This window comes from Pristiophorus japonicus, chromosome 17, assembly GCF_044704955.1.
Source record: "Pristiophorus japonicus isolate sPriJap1 chromosome 17, sPriJap1.hap1, whole genome shotgun sequence".
Taxonomy (NCBI): domain Eukaryota; kingdom Metazoa; phylum Chordata; class Chondrichthyes; family Pristiophoridae; genus Pristiophorus; species Pristiophorus japonicus.
The window spans coordinates 6413586-6431191 of record NC_091993.1 but is presented as its reverse complement, the minus strand read 5'-3'; the positions used below and the strand labels follow the sequence as shown (position 1 = coordinate 6431191).

The 17606-nt window shown below is 43.0% G+C and overlaps 1 protein-coding gene across 1 annotated transcript; it reads right to left on the bottom strand.

Annotated features, from left to right (window-relative positions):
• Window positions 1–7921: 7921 nt before the first annotated feature.
• On the bottom strand, window positions 7922–17317 carry LOC139227517 (arrestin domain-containing protein 4-like). The gene is made up of 8 exons (XM_070858304.1): window positions 16864–17317; window positions 13780–13849; window positions 13546–13693; window positions 11713–11815; window positions 11368–11624; window positions 10926–11088; window positions 10539–10693; window positions 7922–10346 (listed from the first exon to the last, which is right to left on the bottom strand). Exons 1-8 carry the CDS (start codon window positions 17114–17116, stop codon window positions 10287–10289), a joined length of 1209 nt encoding a protein of 402 aa, XP_070714405.1. The 5' UTR covers window positions 17117–17317; the 3' UTR covers window positions 7922–10286.
• Between the last annotated feature and the right edge of the window lie 289 nt (window positions 17318–17606).

Genomic DNA, 17606 nt, shown 5'->3' with positions numbered 1-17606 from the left:
TAATCACGCTGTGGGGCCCAAGTGGCTCGAGGGTACTGTAATTGGTAAAGAGGGGAATAGGGGAATAGGGTCATAGTGGTCAGACTCAACAATGGACAGATATGCCGCAAGCATCTTGACCAGGTAAAAAAAAGGTTCAGCATGGACACTGAGGAACCTGAGGAACAGCATGAGATGTTGCCCACACCACCGCCAGTGAACGAGCAACAAGAGCCGTCAGCAGCATGCACAGTCCCTGCGGCCAGCCCAGACGAGCCGGAATCACCACAAGTGACTAACACGCATACCAAGGCTCAACAACCAGAGCCCCAACTCCACGACAGAGCGTCGACCGCCTGAAAGACTCAATCTTTGACCCAAAGATGTTGGGGGGGGAGATGATGTCATGTTTGTAACCCTCACATAACTGTAACCTTTATGTAACAACACTGTACACTGTATACACCTGAGAAATGCACACCTTGACCACAGGAGGTGAACTTGTGAGAGACACTCCTCACCTGGTCATCCAGGTATATAAAAGGAGGTCCCACGCAGGGTCATCACTTCTTGGTTCTGTGAATAAAGGTACAGGTCACAGAGTGACTTTGTCTCCAGTATGTGCCTCATGTTGATTTGCTGTAGTGTATAAGGACAGAACAGTTTGGACAGCTGTTTTTCTAATGGAACACAATCTTGTGGTTGTTGGATCAAAGACAGTCCTTTACTAATTCATAAACATTTTCTCTCTCTCTTGCATCCACAAAATCAGTTGTGATTCTTCTTTATAAATATTTTATTCATTTAACATTCAAAGTTAACTATAATAATTTTTCTTATAAATCGATGTATGTTTATTGCTTGAACTAACCATTTTGTGCTTTTGTCAAATGTACTGCAAAGAAATTGCTGCTGGAACATTACAAAATATGCACAGAATTCCTCTGATAATTCAAAAGTAACATCAAACAGTTCTTTTGGATGAGATGTTAAACCGAGGCCCCGTCTGCTCTCTCAGATGGATGTAAAAGACCCCATGGCACTATTTTGAAGAGCAGGGGAGTTATCCCCGGTGTGCTGGCCAATATGTATCTCTCAATCAACATCACTAAAAACAGATTATTTAGTCACATGGCTGTTTGTGGGAGGTTGGTGTTTACAAATTGGCTGTCACGTTGCTTACATTACAACAGTGACTACACTTCAAAAAGTATGTCATTGGCTGTAAAGTGCTTTGGGATGTTCCGAGATCATCAAAGGCGCTGTATAAATCCAAGTCTTTCTTACCTGGAAGACTATTGCCATTTCCAAACTCACTTCATCCTTTTTCCTCCCTATTTATCTCCTTGAACCTTTTGTCAGTTTTCGCTTTCTAAATACTGGTTTTCATTCTTCCTTCATCACTCCTTGTAGAACAATGATCCCACAGGTGGAAGAATGCAGGATCATGATGCTGATAGTACGTACAGTAGCTAACCCCCAAATTGAAGACAACACAAAACAAGTGAAGTCAGAGGCATAATGGACCCTACACAAGTATCAGAATACCAGCATCCAAAGTGATAAGTGTCCTCAAATAAAATGTAGCAATTTTGGTTATGCTGTTTGGTATAAACTAGGTACATGACTTAATGGCAGATTTTTTGAAAACATGCTTTTTATAGAGCAAGCCAAAAAGGTTCATAATCTACTAATGAATAACTCTCCGTACATTCACAAAGGCACTCACTCTCTCTCCCAGTTCAGAGAAGCACTCTTTCCTTATAATAGCTTCAATATCAGAGGTACTCTCCTCCATAACCTTCCCAATTCACAAAAATAAACCACCCTGTAACTACCCCAGTTCACAGAAACACTCGCCCCTTCGACCTCCTTCCAGTTCACAAAGACTGGTTAATGTTCTCCAGCCAAATAATTAACCTATCTATTATGTTTTCAGACCTGATGGGCCTGCTGTGCATTTTCAGCATTTCTGCTTCTATTAAAGATATAACCATATTTGTATCTGGCAAAAATAAACATAGGAAATAATCAAATTGTATATGAATACAGTTGCAGTGAAACCCATTTACGATCATTGAGAGGTGGTAATGTCATTATTTCAAGGCATTGTGATTGGCTTTAAAATGTGTCTATTTCCAGATAGTGCACAAATCTGCTGAAACCCAATTCATAGGCATCAAGAGAACATCCTGCTCTTCTTCAAATTGTGCCACAGGATCCTTTACATCTATCAGAACAGGCAGATGGGGCTTCAGTTTACATCTGAAAGACAGTACTCTTGACATTGCCAAACTCCCTCAGTATTGCACTGAAGTGTCAACCTAGATTATGCTTAAGTTCTGCAGTGGGGCTTGAACCCATGACCTTCTGACGCAAAGATGAGAGTGCTACAAGCCAAGCTGGCACTTGGTTACCTCTTCAAATTTGAGTCCTCCGCCTTTCCACACCTTTTTAGTTTGGTATAGTTTGCAAATTTAACAAGATAGGAAAGGTCACATACATAGGAGTGCAGTTTAACTTTGTTTCTAAATACATTCATAGAATCATAGAAATTTACAAGCCATATCCAGCCTACTCCCACTTCCCAGCTCTAGGTCTGTAGCCCTGCAGTTTACAGCACTTCAAGTGCACATCCAAGTACTTTTTAAATGTGGTGAGGGTTTCTGCCTCTACCATCCTTTCAGGCAATGAGTTCAAGACCCCCACAACCCTTTGTGTGAAGAAATTTCCTCTCAAATCCCCTCTAAACCTTCTGCCAATTACTTTAAATTTATGCCCGCTGGTTGTTGACCCCTCTGCTAAGGGAACTAGACCCTTTCTATCCACTATTTCTAGGCTCCTCATAATTTTATACACCTCAATGAGATCTCCCCTCAGCCTCCTCTGTTCCAAGGAAAACAAACTCAGCCTATCCAATCTGTCCTTATAGTTAAGATTCTCCACTCACGGCCACATCCTTGTAAATCTCCTCTGTACCCTCTCCAGTGCAATCACATCCTTCATGTAATGCAGTGACCAGAACTGCACATAGTACTCTAGCTGTGGCCTAACCAGTGTTTTATACAGTTCAAGCATAACCCCCTTGCTCTTGTATTCTATGCCTCGGCTAATAAAGGCAAGCATTCCGTATGCCTTCTTAACCACCTTATCTAACTGGCCTGCTACCTTCAGGAATCTGTGGACATGCACTCCAAGGTTCCTCTGTTCCTCTACCCTTCTCGGTGTCCTACCATTTAATGTGTATTCCCTTTCCTTGTTAGCCCTCCCCAAATGCATTACTTCACACTTCTCCGGATTAAATTCCATTTGCCACTGTTCTGCCCACCTGACCAGTTGATTGATATCTTCCTGCAGTCTACAGCTTTCTTCTTCATTATCAACCACAGAGCCAATTTTAGTATCATCTGCAAACTTCTTAATCATACCCCCTATGTTCAAGTCTAGATCATTGATATATATCACAAAAAGCAAGGGATCTAGTACTGAGCCCTGCAGAACCCCACTGGATACAACCTTCCAGTTACAAAAACACTCATCAACCATTATCCTATGCTTGTCTTTGAGCCAATTTTGGATCCAACTTGCCACTTTGTCCTGGATCCCATAGGCTTTTACTTTTATGACCAATCTGCCATGTGGGACCATATCAAAAGCCTTGCTGAAATCCATATACACTACATCAAACGCACTACCCTCATCAACCCTCCTTGGTACCTCCTCAAAATATTCAATCAAGTTAGTCAGACACGACCTTCCTTTAACAAATCCGTGCTGACTGTCCTTGATTAATTCGTGTCTTTCTAAATGAAGATTTATCCTGTTCTTCAGAATTTATTCCAATAATTTTCCCACCACTGAAGTTAAGCTGACTCAGTCTATCTCTTTCTCCCTTCTTAAACAAAGGAACCACATTAGCAGTCCTCCAGTCCTCTGACACCACACCTGAAGCCAGAGAGGATTGGAAAATGATGGTCAAAACCTCGACAATTTCCTCTTTTGTTTCAATTAACAGCCTGGGATACATTTCATCTAGGCCAGACTACTTAACTTTCCCTCTCGCAAGTTAGAAAATATTTAAAACCAGAAAGTTACATCTTTGCAACGCACTCCCAACAATTAGTTTCTCAGATGATTCTTTCGGCAGAATTGTTTTGCTGAGATAATAAGCAAACAAAAACAGTTGTTAAAAGGTAGACATAGGGCGATATTAATACAAGAGAATACAGCTGAAGTGTTTGTTGTGTGTGTTATAATACCAAATTGAAAACAAACCAGCACAAAGGACAAGACATTGGAAGTGTGATGACATCCATTCTGGTGGTTTACTTTAAAAATATATATAAATGCAAATTCCTTACAAAAATAATTTTATAATTTGTGTTGGACAACTATCTTTGATGTGCAATGCCCCTATCCAAAAAGAATGAGTACACAAAACATTAAGTTGCAGTTGAGGGCTTTTGGTGTAAATTACTTTATGAAAGGAGGCTACAAACTGTACCAACAACTTAAAAGACAAAGTACAACTCTGACTTAGTCACTGCATTAGTCACTACATAACCAGGTTAATTGCTGCTGTATACATTCCCCATACACAACCACATCAGATTGCTTTCCCAGAAATATAAACGGGTAACAATTTTTATCTGAAGTTGTATAGCAGCAAGCACTATGAATTTAGGCAAACAGCATTCCAATCCATTTATATCTCAAAATACTATCCCCAGATATTGTATTCAAATGTATTTTTCAACTCGATTCTTGTATTCAATGGAACCAACAATTAGCCTGCCCCATGCTTTGGTTGGCAATTTTTCTCCTTCTGTGTTAAAGGAAGACTCTTACAGGTTTTACAGGTCGCAGTGACCAAAATTGGCATTACTGTGTGTGAGGCTTCACGGTAATCACTTAACCGTTAAGGTCACCAATCGCAGAACCTGCTACAGCCACACAAGGTGCTTCCACCAGCAAGCAAACTGCAATCTAAGCAGGAACCCCAATGTGCACCTCCTTGATGTTGGAAATAGCCAAGTTATGGCTATCTTTGGTCACTTTAATAATCAGGACTGACTGTAAATCAATATGGTGGGTATATTGTGTTTAATCAGAGTTTAAGACGGAATATAGCACATTAGTTATACTGAAAAAACATACGACCGTGACAAGTAGCTGGTACCGATCCGATCGGACAAACGGCTGGCGCACATGAGCAGCTCTCTGGCTTGCGGCCTCTCTTCCTCTCGTCTAGAGCCTCCTTCGGTGAGCATGGGATCACTCTCAAAGAGTGTTCGACCAGCCCAACTTCTGGTTCTTCCCTCCACTGTCTGCCCTGAAAAGCTCTCTAGGTGTTTTTAAATTCTCTTTTTAGGGATGGGCCTGGAAAGGAATATTGACAAGATCTTTTGGCCTATAGAGGTTCCCCTAAAAACTCTCAATGGGGCTTTGAGTTCTTGGTCTCAATTCTGGTGTCAAAGCCCTCCCTAATGATCTCATGTCTTTTCCTGTTTATACTTACTGAAAGTTCTTCCTCTGGAATTTGTCTCATCCCTATCCTCTCGGGTATAATCAGCACAAGGCCTAACCCTCTACCCTCACAATCATGAGGCCCAAGCCAGAGAACTGTCTTACTTTAAGCAGTTGTTACCTGCTTTATGACCTAGTAAACTGCTTTGTGTTTAAGTTAACTTCCCCAAGTCTTCCTATACTCATTGACTTTGTTATTTTCGCAAGCAGTTCTGTTAAACTAACTTGATTGTTAATAATATAGAGCTTAGTTGGTTACATTAAAGATACATAAACAAAGTTGAAGTCTTAACTTGAAAACAACAGATAATGGTTGTCATAGTGCAGAATGCTATATCAGCAGGGAACCAAAACATTAGCACTTCTAAATATCTATCTAGTCTGAGACTTCTTGTCTCCAGTTCAACACAACCATATCATAGGCAGCCCTTCGGATTTGAGGAAGACTTGCTTCCACTCCTGAAGTGAGTTCTTTGATGGTTGAACAATCCAATACGAGAACCAGACTCTGTCACAGGTGCGACAGATAGTCGTTGAGGGAAGGAGTGGGTGGGACTGGTTTGCCGCACGCTCTTTCCGCTGCCTGCGCTTGATTTCTGCATGCTCTCGGCGTTGAGACTCGAGGTGCTCAGCGCCCTCTCGGATGCACTTCCTCCACTTAGGGTGGTCTTGGGCCAGGGACTCCCAGGTGTCAGTGGGGATGTCGCACTTTATCAAGGAGGCTTTGAGGGTGTCCTTGTAGCGTTTCCGCTGCCCACCTTTGGCTCGTATGCCATGAAGGAGCTCAGAGTAGAACACTTGCTTTGGGAATCTCGTGTCTGGCATGCGAACTACGTGACCTGCCCAGCGGAGCTGATCGAGTGTGGTCAGTGCTGGGGATGTTAGCCTGGATGAGGACGCTGATGTTGGTGCGCCTGTCCTCCCAGGGTACAGCTATGTAAACACAGCATTATTCACATCAGTTTTGTTTGCAAAACCATATATAGTTTGTACACCCCTGATTTCTAACACTGATTAGGGGTGTTGAAGCCAATGGTGTCAGTACAGCTATTCCTGCTAAGATAAAGTTAATTCACTTAAGACCACAGCAAATCAAACCTGGGACGTTCTTGGTCTGTCCTTCAGATGAGATGTTAAAACTGAGGGCCTATCTGGCTCTTGCAAGAGGTCCTGATACTAGCAATGAGGAAGGAGTTGTGTGTCCTGGCCAATATTTTTACTTCAACCACCACCAAAAACAAATGAACTAGCCATTTATTATACCTTGCTGTGCACAAAAGCACAAGGCCATACAAAAGCCATTGCTCAGCTACTCCCAGGCTAAACTCAATGAGCCACTGACAAAGCCCATCATGAACTTTTGTAAAAAGTTTCAGGTGAGTTCAATTGCTTTTAATCCCAAGATTAGTTTAAAACAATAATGTTGCTTACCCATCACCCAAATGATTTGCATCAGCTACATTCAAATTTGAATAAACCATAACTTTGGAAACAGACTGTTCATGCTGAAGTATATTTTAGTATAACAACAGAGTAATAACTGAATCGAGTGCATGGAACTATTAAGAGTTACAAAACTTGGGTACAATTTTTAATCTTTTCCCTTCCCCTAAAGATAAGCTCTTATATAGGGGGGTGGTGTTACACAGGTACTGGCAATGCTTCAGTACTTCATCTACATGGCTATTCACATGCGTCTGTCTAGATTGGTATCAGACTATTCGACTGTGAAAGAACCCCTACCTTGTCCACACAATAGCAGTACCTGGATTGGCAGCAGGATTCTTGTTATTTAATTATAATCGTTCTCCTCCCTAAACTCAGACACTGAAGCTAATTGTATTGTAGCCCCACCCAGGTTCAGCTAACTCAGGATAGAATCAACATTAAGGCAAGACAGTCCCTCCCTCATTGAGGGAAAGAAGCACAAACAGAATCTAGTCCCTAGTAAATAAAATTTCAAGTTTGTTTACTACTGAAGAACATAATAGCAGGAGTAGGCCATTTAGTCCCTCGAGACCTGTTCCGCCATTCAGCAAGATCATGGTCTCAACTCCACTTCCCTGCCTGCTCCCTATAATCCTGATCATAAATATACCTTAAATATATTCAATGACCCCAGTCTCCACAGCTGAGGTAGAGAATTCCAAAGATTCACGACCCTCAGAAGAAATTCCTCCTCATTTCCGTTTTAAATGGGCAACCCCTTATTCTGAAACTATGCTCCCTAGTTCTAGATTCCCCCACGAGGGGAACATCCTCTCTGCATCTACCCTGTCAAGCCCCCTCAGAATCTTGTATGTTTCAATAAGATCACCTCATTCTTCTGAACTCCAATGAGCACAGTTGATGCTTTTTTTCAAAAAAAACTTTTATTAACAAAAATTTAATCAGATTTAAATAGTACAAAATACACAGAAAACTGAAAAACATTGTCACAGTTTTAATGGCAACAAGTTGGATAAAGCACATTTAGCTTATTGTAAAGTTATAATTTCACATTCAAGTAACACTTACATATTTGTGCTTAGGTTTTTCATACCACTTAAAATGTTCCTCTTCCTTTAGTATTAACTGCCAGTTGACAATAAGCAAGGCCACCTTAGGGACACGAACATTTGCCAAAACTAACCGCCACAGTTAATGAACATGTACGAAAAAAGCTACAAGGGGCATTAACAATGCTATTAAATTTCAAAATGTTGATACTGTGCAAATCAGTTCAAAGCTTTTTCAAAGCTTTAATTTTCCAAAAGCCAAGTGCATTGTTCAGTTTTGTTTTATATATTAAACTTAAGACATTTCATTCCACATTTATATGTGAAGTTAGAAAAATTTTAATCCTGACCACAGGAACATTTTGGTTAAAAAAAAACTGGCTCCAGAATTTTCACACAAGGCTCAGAAATTGAAAAAGGTATTTTGGTAAGTGGACTTAAGATGTAAAATACAATTCATACTGAAAACTCAAATGCAATGTATTTTGGGAACAAAATATGACTTTACAAATACTCGTGTGAAGAGTTCTCATTTCCTAATTTGCCAATGTGGCTTGCTATTAAATAGTTTTTCCCCAATTTCCATTGGCAATCAACTGTCAGACCACTATGAAGTTTGAAAAGTAGGATATCAGGAACGAGCACCAAGATTCTTCAGCAGTCAGAAACCCTGCAGATTTTTGTCACAAGCAAAAAAAAAAAGAGTGCACTGCAGTCACAGCCCTGAGAAACACACAATATTGCACCATTAAACTTCCAAATCAGAAATCAAATTGGAGTTCCAACAGCAGAAATCAGCAGCACACTCAAGAGAAGCAGAGAGTGAGTAGCAAAATAATTCCAACTAAAAGCATGCTCATGAAATGCTGCACTGTATTTCATGGACACTTTAATGCAAGCTTGTTATTCACATAAGTGCTTTCCTTAAAAGGAAGTGAACCCTAAATGCAAAATTACTCACGTACATGTAAAATTTCAACAACCAAATCAGTTTTTTGTTCCTCCTCTACTCCAAAGATAAACACAGTACTGTAGTTGAGGCCATACTGAATGAAAAGGTCAGCTACGAAATGTTTGGCTTTTTTTTTTTAGTTGCCAGAATTTACAATGCATGCCATTCAGTTAGGGATCCACTTTAAATGTGAACTTGGCATTATTCTGTCCCAGATTTCAAACATTCCCCCTTCAAGTACTTTGTCACCTGGCAACTGTAATGCTGTCAAACGAACATTCTTGCAAACACCAATATGTATGCACCTTCAGAAAAGACATGGCAATATTAAAGCCAGATATCAGGCACTCATTTGTAGTGAACATGTTAATAGCATATATAACTGTTCTGAATATCTCTTCCATTCCCTTACACTCACCCTCCCCCTCCCACTATTTAGACAAGAAATCTTTATCTACACTTGAAAATTGTGTTGCTTACATCTCTGCTTCATTCAGCTGGTCTGCATTTGTAAAGGCAACAATAGTTATGCACAACATTCCCTTGAATTGAGTCCATGAATACATGGAGTGAAAATTTATAACTGAGGTGGTGTAAAATTGTACTCTTTGGTAACTTTACAAATACAGATATGGCAATTATTTTTCCAAAAATTTGCTCAGCAATTAAAACGGATCGGCAGTAATTTTGAGAGACTGGAAAAGTCCGTGTCAAAGGCAACATTGTACGAGTGTTTTGTTTAAGAGGACATAGAAAAACAAATGTAAACATTAATCTTCGGCTCTCCCAACAAAGATAAACAGTCCCCAATAGTTCAGACTTCTTTCCCCCCCGCCCTTCAACCGACAAATATAATGTTCTTTTAGTGGTAGTACCCTCCCCCCCACCACCATAACTAATAGCTGCTACTGTAGTAACGAGTTCTAATAAATTAAGGACATCGCCTCTTCCATTCAGCATATTTGGCTGTTTAACAAGAGTGAGGTTTAACCTCCATCAGGAACTCAAATTTGAGAGTTGGGAGGTTTTCATTGCTCTGTTGTGTTTAGGTTGATTAAATGTTCCTTTTATTTACGATCTTTCAGGTTTAACATCTTCTCGTCTCCCGCATCTCTCCGCCAACCACGGCTAGAACATTTTACAGCTCCTTCCTTTCCCAAACAGCATCCTCTTGTGTAATTCAGTCTTCTATTGATCAGTCCATTACAGGCCATCATTTACTTCCTTTCAAATCCTCCTCTTGCTGTACTGAAGTGCTCTATACTTCTCCAATATTTACTTTGAACCAACCAAATCACGAATAAACTTTAAAAAAGTTAGAGCAATTCCCCTCAAATTTCAAATGAAACTTCACGTTGCATCTCTTCTGCCAAGATAGGGTTAGGATCAACCTGAAGAGGAAAAGAAAAAGTGTCACGGAATTATTTTGAAACCGTAGCAAGTCTCTACAAAGTAATGCAGATACAATACAGAACAAGTCTTATTACAGTAAATTTAAAAATCTAATAATTTGTCACAATGATGAAGAAATCTAGCTTCCTCATTAAAATAAAAGATTAATAAAAAGGTTAATGTGTTCAAACCTCTGAATAAACTGGTGGCGGCTGAAATCTGAACTCTTGAATGTAAGCAAATATGGGACTCCCAAATTCGTGCTCCAAGTGATCAGCCTGTGGAACGGATGGAAATTGTCTGGCAAGGTCTTCCTCAGACACAACATCAGCATAGTTAGGTGGAGCTGTGAAGACAGAACAAGGGAGAGCTTTACAAACTGTATCACTATCAATAAGTAGTCACCAGACTAGAAGACGCCATGAATCCAGTATCTCATAACCTTTCAGCAATTCAGCTGAATAAGTACTAAACTTACTACTGATTCTATGTTTAAAAAGATAATAATTCTGGCTCCCTGAATTAGATTTGGTTTCAGTGTGTGCAATAGATACTAACTGGAGGGGAAGAATTCTTACCTTCAGGCTGTTCTGGCAGGGCAAGTTGAAGCCAACTCATATCCATACTGAACTGGCTGGAAACGCTAGATGTTCTGCTTCCAAAGCTGTTGTATGGGATTGTGCCTATAACTATGGGAAGCTCCAGCATCAGTCTCTTAGAACCTGGAATGTGTACATAGACCTATACAAAAAGAAAAGTAAAATCAGGATTAAAAACTGAAAATACTATCCAAAAATGTATTGCCATACTTTTTACAGATAGGAATGTCAAAGATATTAACTTATTTCCTTTCTTTTACAATCTTAAGTGTTAGTTGCTTGTCTGTGCAAGTGCCAGTAATGGGAAAGGTGTTGAAGAACATAATAGAATTTAAAGACTAAATGATAACTGTAGTGCAATATTAAGGTGCTTTCAGAAATCTTATGGGGTTATGTTTTAGTATGTAGTTAATATACTTACAGCTAAAGAGTATTCCACCCGAATGATGCAGCAGTCTAGGATAGATGGGTTCACTGGTGGAATTTTAAGGGCTTTTCCATTCCATGACTCTGTGCTACCAGAAGCAACATGGTTTCCACGGACATTTGCAATCATTTGTCGAAAGGTCTTGGTTTTCTCATTTGCAAGATAAGTCTGGGTTTGAAAAATAGCAGCTTTTGGCATAATAAGCCTCGAAGAACAATTCTCAAACTCTGCATAGATTGGGATGGATTCACCTGTTGCAAAATAACTTAGTTAAACTCTGAAAAGCACAATTAATAAAATAATTTAAGAATGGAAATAAACATTTTTTATTTCACTCACCATTACAGAACCCACTTCGCTCAATTTTAGCACTTAGTGATATTGGTCCAGAGGTAAGAAACCAACAGCCGATTGTCTTCTCTTTACTTTTTGACACTGAAGACTGGAAAGGAAAACAATAAATACATCAGAAACAAAAAGTAATTTTATAAAAAGTCTGGAATCCGAAGCATCGTTATGATGTTTAGTTACTAAAATAACCTGTCCCCTTTAAAGTCACTGCTCAGGTACATCGGAGAAGTGTTCTAAATAAATCCCAGTCAATTTTAAGTTAATTGCGGTTAGTGAAGGATGCTTGCAAATGGTCAGATGCTTCCAAAAATGTCCAGCGCCTGGTCAATCTATAAACTTCCCTCAACAACAGAAGTGTTTGACTTGGATAAGAAATGACTACCTTGCTTTATATTTTTACTGAGCTACCTGATTATATGTAGTCAGATTTGCTTGTAATTAAACTATTTACATAATAGATCTGTAAACAATGAAGTCTCTTTGGTAAGTTTCTCAGAACATAATTGTACCAATGACCTTCACTGTATCAGCATTGCACTATTTACATTTTAATGAACAATACTCTCTAGCTGGCTAACAGTTTTCTACTAATAGCTTGTTTTAAAAATAACTATTACTACATTTACATTGCAGAACTGCTTTAGAGGCAGTTTTACATTAGTGCCCCAGGGTCTAGGTGCAAACAGCCCCATTAATATTGCTGTGCAGGTTCTGCAACAAGTTGAATTTGATTCAGGCCACCTTACAATCAACGCTGGGGTTTGTTTAAGTCAACAAACACAGCAGTTTCCGGTCCCGTATTGTACCGAATTGTAATTGAAATGAAAAGCAAGGAAATATATCGAATGGAACTGCCGTCAGCACCCAAATGTAGTGTATGGGATTGCTGACTGCAGCTAAATGTACTGAACTGCTTTTGAATGTACTGTACAAATTTTTATATGAATAAAGTATATTTTGAAATAAAAAAAACAGCAGTTTCCTGGCCTGTGCAAAGCAGCCAGTTAACAAGTGCCAAATACCACTACCTTCTGAGGCTCCCATGGGAACCAATCGGGCCCATGGTCTTTAAATGCAACAGCAACAGAATAATACATTGTGCATTATTTACTGTAATGCTCCTGTTAGCTGTGGCTCAGTGGGTAGCACACTCGCCTCGGAGTCAGAAGGTTGTGGGTTCAAATCCCACTCCAGGGACTGGAACACATGAATCTAGGCTTACACTCCAATGCAGTTAAACCAAGGCCTCGTCTGCCCTCTCAGGTGGACGTAAAAGATCCTATGGCACTATTCGAAGAAGAGCAGGAGAGTTATCTCTTGTGCCCAATATCTATCCCTCAACCAACATAGCAAAAAGAGTTTATCTGGTCATTACCACATTGCTGTTTGTGAGAGCTTGCTGTGCGCAAATTGGCTGCCACGCTTCCCACATTACAACAGTGATTAGACTTCAAAAGTACTTCATTGGCTGTAAAGCACTTTGAGACGTCCGGTGGTCATGAAAGGCGCTATAGAAATGCAAGTATTTCTTTCTTTCTTTATTTTACCATGCTGCTCTAAGCAGCTCAGAAAAACAAAATTGTAACGAGTTATTGCTTGTAAGCTGGACATTCACTTTAAAACTTAAATTTGAACGTATAGCCTTTATGTCAGACATTTAGAACAGGATCAGTTGATCACATTAGTTATTAATAAATGCAAAGGGACAACCTTGCTAGCGGACATGCAAAGGTTCCCATAGCAGTTATTTGCTGCAATGACAGAAGTTCAAATAGAGTTTACAAAAATATTATTGTAATAAGAAAACACAAATCAACTTACCAGGAAATTTGGCGCATTAACATCAATTTGACTTATCACAGAGAATTCTCTCTTCACAATTTGGTTTGGGACACCTGGCCGCTCTAGTATTGCCGTCACCCAGTATTTAACGCTGCCATATTTTCCATTGAAGGATGTGACCAACGGCCTACGTTAGACAAATAAAATGCATTGTAAAATCTTTGCTACTATTTTTAAATTACATTTTTGACCAGATACTAGTCTGTCACTTACCCTTGTGGAAGATGAAAGCTGAATGGAAATTCATGTTTCCCTGGTTGCAATGTGAAGCACCCTTGATCACCTGAAAATAATAACAAATTTATAGAACAATTATGTAGAAAGAAAAAAAACTGCAAACGCTAGAAATCTAAAACAAAAATGCTAGAAATACATAGCGGGTCAGTATCAATATTATGAAAAGTCAAGTTAATTGTTTCAAGTATAACTTTTGTTGACTGAGGGAGAGATTGCATCCTAAAGGCGGCAAGCATCTTTAGAAATAACAGTTCCATGTGAACTCCTGGACTGGTTTAGATCGCCTGAGGGGGTTAGAGGAATTTTCCCAGTATTTTTGCCTTGAGTTGGTTTACTACAATAAAAGTATTGTATAAATGCAAATTGCTGTTATTGGTCCTGTTTTTTCCCCTCTTTCTTTTGCCTCTTCAAGATTACATCACTGCAGGGGTGGGTTGGGAATGTTTCATCATGATTCCCAGCCATCATGAGGTGTGGGGCAGGCTTGATGTACTAACTAGTCTTATCTTGCCCATCAATTTCATATGGTTGCAACTTTTCTTCAGAACTAAAGGCATTTATTTGAAATATTTAATCTGCCTTTTTTTTTCTCCTCTACTGCTAACTAACTTGTGTATTTGCAGCATTATTGGTTTTTGACACTTGTATAGATGCATTCAACAGCTTGTGCTGCACTTGAAACTCTGCAAGAAACCCATTTTCCCCATCTCAAAAGCTACATCAGTAATTGCATCAGCTATCTACTGGACTGGCATATTGAAAATTTCAGGTTAATGGGTGATTTACAAGTGTACCATTAACAATCTGATATACAGATAGCTTTCAGATCAACGATTAGCTTACCCAAATATTAAACTAAATGTGTAAAATGTACTTTTAAGGGCTGCACTCACTGCCCCTTTGTACACAAGAGCATACAAATCAAAACTTCAGATGGGGTGGGCGGGGAGTTGTGCACATTTTTATTTCCTTTATATTAAGTGACCAAGAGATATATTTTCAAATAATGTTCCTACAAAAGCAGATATGTTGAGGGTTTTGTTGATGACAAATAAACTAGTAACTATTGAGAGTTGAATGGCAACTTCGAGCAAAAAATCTAGGCTGACACTCCAACGCAGCACTGTCACCGAGGTGGCATCTTTCAATGTGACGTTAAAACGAGGCCTCGTACGCTCTCAGGTGGACGTTAAAGACCCCATGGCACTATTTCGAAGAGGAGCAGGAGAGTTATCCCCAGTGTCTGAGCCAATACTTATCCCTCAATCAACAGCATTAAAAAAAAACAGATTATCTGGTCATGATCACATTCCTGTTTGTGGGAGCTTGCTGTCCCGCAAGGTGACTGCCACATTTCTCACAAAGCAATACTTAAAAAAAAAAGTACTTAATTGGCTGTAAAGCACTTTGGGACGTCCTGAGATGTAAATCTTTCCTTCATCTCTCAGAAGGTGGTTAAGTATTACACTAATGGGGAGGACTCGGTGGATGTTTGAACTCCACGGCTTAATTTTGAAAAAGCAACGACCCACTGTAATAAAGACTGAAACTGCTGGAAACAGCAGGTCAAGGCATAGCATCTGTGGATAGAGAAAACAGTTGACATTTCAGGTCCTTTGGTGAGAACTGAAATGCCTTTACTTTGAAATATCTGTGATCTCCCAGTGGATGCGTGTCCCGTTTACAGCTGGAGGCAATTAAAATTGGGGGAAAAAAAAAGTGTTGCCTGCAGAGAAAGATTTGCATTCAAATAGCACCTTTCACGACCACCGGGACGTCTCAAAGCACTTTCACAGCCAATGAAGTACTTTTTGTTGGGAGTGTAGTCACTGTTGTAATGTGGGAAAAGCGGCAGCCGATTTGCACACAGCAAGCTCCCACACACAGCGATGTGACACTGACCCAGAGAATCTGATTTTGTAATGTTGAGTGAGGGATCGATATTGGCCGGGATACCGCCCCTGCTCTTCTTGGATTGGGATTGTTTTACGTCCAGCCGCGAGGGCTGGACACTAGGGGAGGGGAGGTGGGGTGGGTGAGGAGGGAAGGTGGGGGGGGGGGGGAGGTGGAGAGGGAAGGTGGGGGGGGGAGGTGGAGAGGGAAGGTGGGGGGGGGGGTGGAGAGGGAAGGTTGGGGGGGGGGGGGTGGAGAGGGAAGGTTGGGGGGGGGTGGAGAGGGAAGGTTGGGGGGGGGGGTGGAGAGGGAAGGTTGGGGGGGGGGGGTGGAGAGGGAAGGTTGGGGGGGGGGGGGGTGGAGAGGGAAGGTTGGGGGGGGGGGGGTGGAGAGGGAAGGTTGGGGGGGGGGGGTGGAGAGGGAAGGTTGGGGGGGGGGGGTGGAGAGGGAAGGTTGGGGGGGGGGGGGGTGGAGAGGGAAGGTGGGGGGGGGGGGGTGGAGAGGGAAGGTTGGGGGGGGGGGGTGGAGAGGGAAGGTTGGGGGGGGGGGGGTGGAGAGGGAAGGTTGGGGGGGGGGGTGGAGAGGGAAGGTTGGGGGGGGGGGTGGAGAGGGAAGGTTGGGGGGGGGGTGGAGAGGGAAGGTTGGGGGGGGGTGGAGAGGGAAGGTTGGGGGGGGGGGTGGAGAGGGAAGGTTGGGGGGGGGGGGGTGGAGAGGGAAGGTTGGGGGGGGGGGTGGAGAGGGAAGGTTGGGGGGGGGGGTGGAGAGGGAAGGTTGGGGGGGGGGGTGGAGAGGGAAGGTTGGGGGGGGGGGTGGAGAGGGAAGGTTGGGGGGGGGGGTGGAGAGGGAAGGTTGGGGGGGGTGGAGAGGGAAGGTTGGGGGGGGGGGGTGGAGAGGGAAGGTTGGGGGGGGGGGGTGGAGAGGGAAGGTTGGGGGGGGGGGTGGAGAGGGAAGGTTGGGGGGGGGGGGTAAGGTGGTGGTGGGGTTTAACGCCTCACCCGAGGTCACCTCCGACAGTGCGGCGCTCCCTCAGCACTGCACCGGGGAGTGAGTGTCAGGGGGCGCTCAAAGTCCCCCCCCCCCCGGGAGCGGGAAGCAAAAAAACAAAGGAGCAGCACCAAGCCACCGCTGTGTCAAGTGTAGCCGAGGGTGCGAGCCGAGCCGGGTTACCTGTGGCCTGGCGCAGGGTCTGCTGCTGCTGCAGGTAGACCATCTCCTCCCGCCCGGCGGCGGCGGCGGTGGCGGCCGGCTTGTCGGCGCAGTGGACGCGGGCGCAGCCCCTGGCCTCCAGCCGCAGCACCGCCACCGCCAGCCGCTCGCCCGCCTCCAGCAGCACCTGGCCCGACACCGGGTCGCCGCTCGAGTAGCCGCTCGCCTCCCGGCTGTCGAAGACGATGGCCAAGGTGCGCACCTTCACCCCCATGGCGGGCGGTAGAGCCGCCCGATCTGCTGGCGGCGCGCACTGCCAGCCACTTTTACTCCAGCATGTCGGCTGTCACACTCGCGGTCATTTCAACTCAAATCAATGCCGGCGTGTCGTGTCGTGTCACTCTCCGCGCGGCTGACAGACGGCTGTGACTCCGGGCTTCTCTTCCCCCCCTCCACCATGCTCCCTCTCTCTCTCTCTCTCTCTCTCACACACCCCCCACACACACACGCAGCCTAACCTGATAGGCGATCAACCGCCAGCCTCCCCACCCCCTTTCAAACCCATTGGCCGCCTCGGCCCATTCCCCGCCCCCCGCCGCGCGCCGAGCGGCGTCTCCTTTCTTTTTGATAGGCGGCGCCGCCTGCCACTCAAGCGGCGGTGGGGGCGGGAGCCGCGCAGGTGTTAGGTTGCACGGGGTGTGGGGGGGGGGGGGGCTCGGGCTCCTCCTCCTCCTCCTCCTCCCGCCCGGCCCCCCCGCGCGCGC

Excerpts from the sequence above, each read along its gene's own strand:
- LOC139227517 (XM_070858304.1), bottom strand. The coding sequence starts at position 17,116 with ATGGGGGTGAAGGTGCGCACCTTGGCCATCGTCTTCGACAGCCGGGAG. Across the intron at positions 13,694-13,779 it reads AGCTTTCATCTTCCACAAGG|GCCGTTGGTCACATCCTTCA; the intron begins GTAAGTGACAGA and ends TGTCTAACGTAG. Across the intron at positions 11,625-11,712 it reads GCGAAGTGGGTTCTGTAATG|GTGAATCCATCCCAATCTAT; the intron begins GTGAGTGAAATA and ends ATTTTGCAACAG.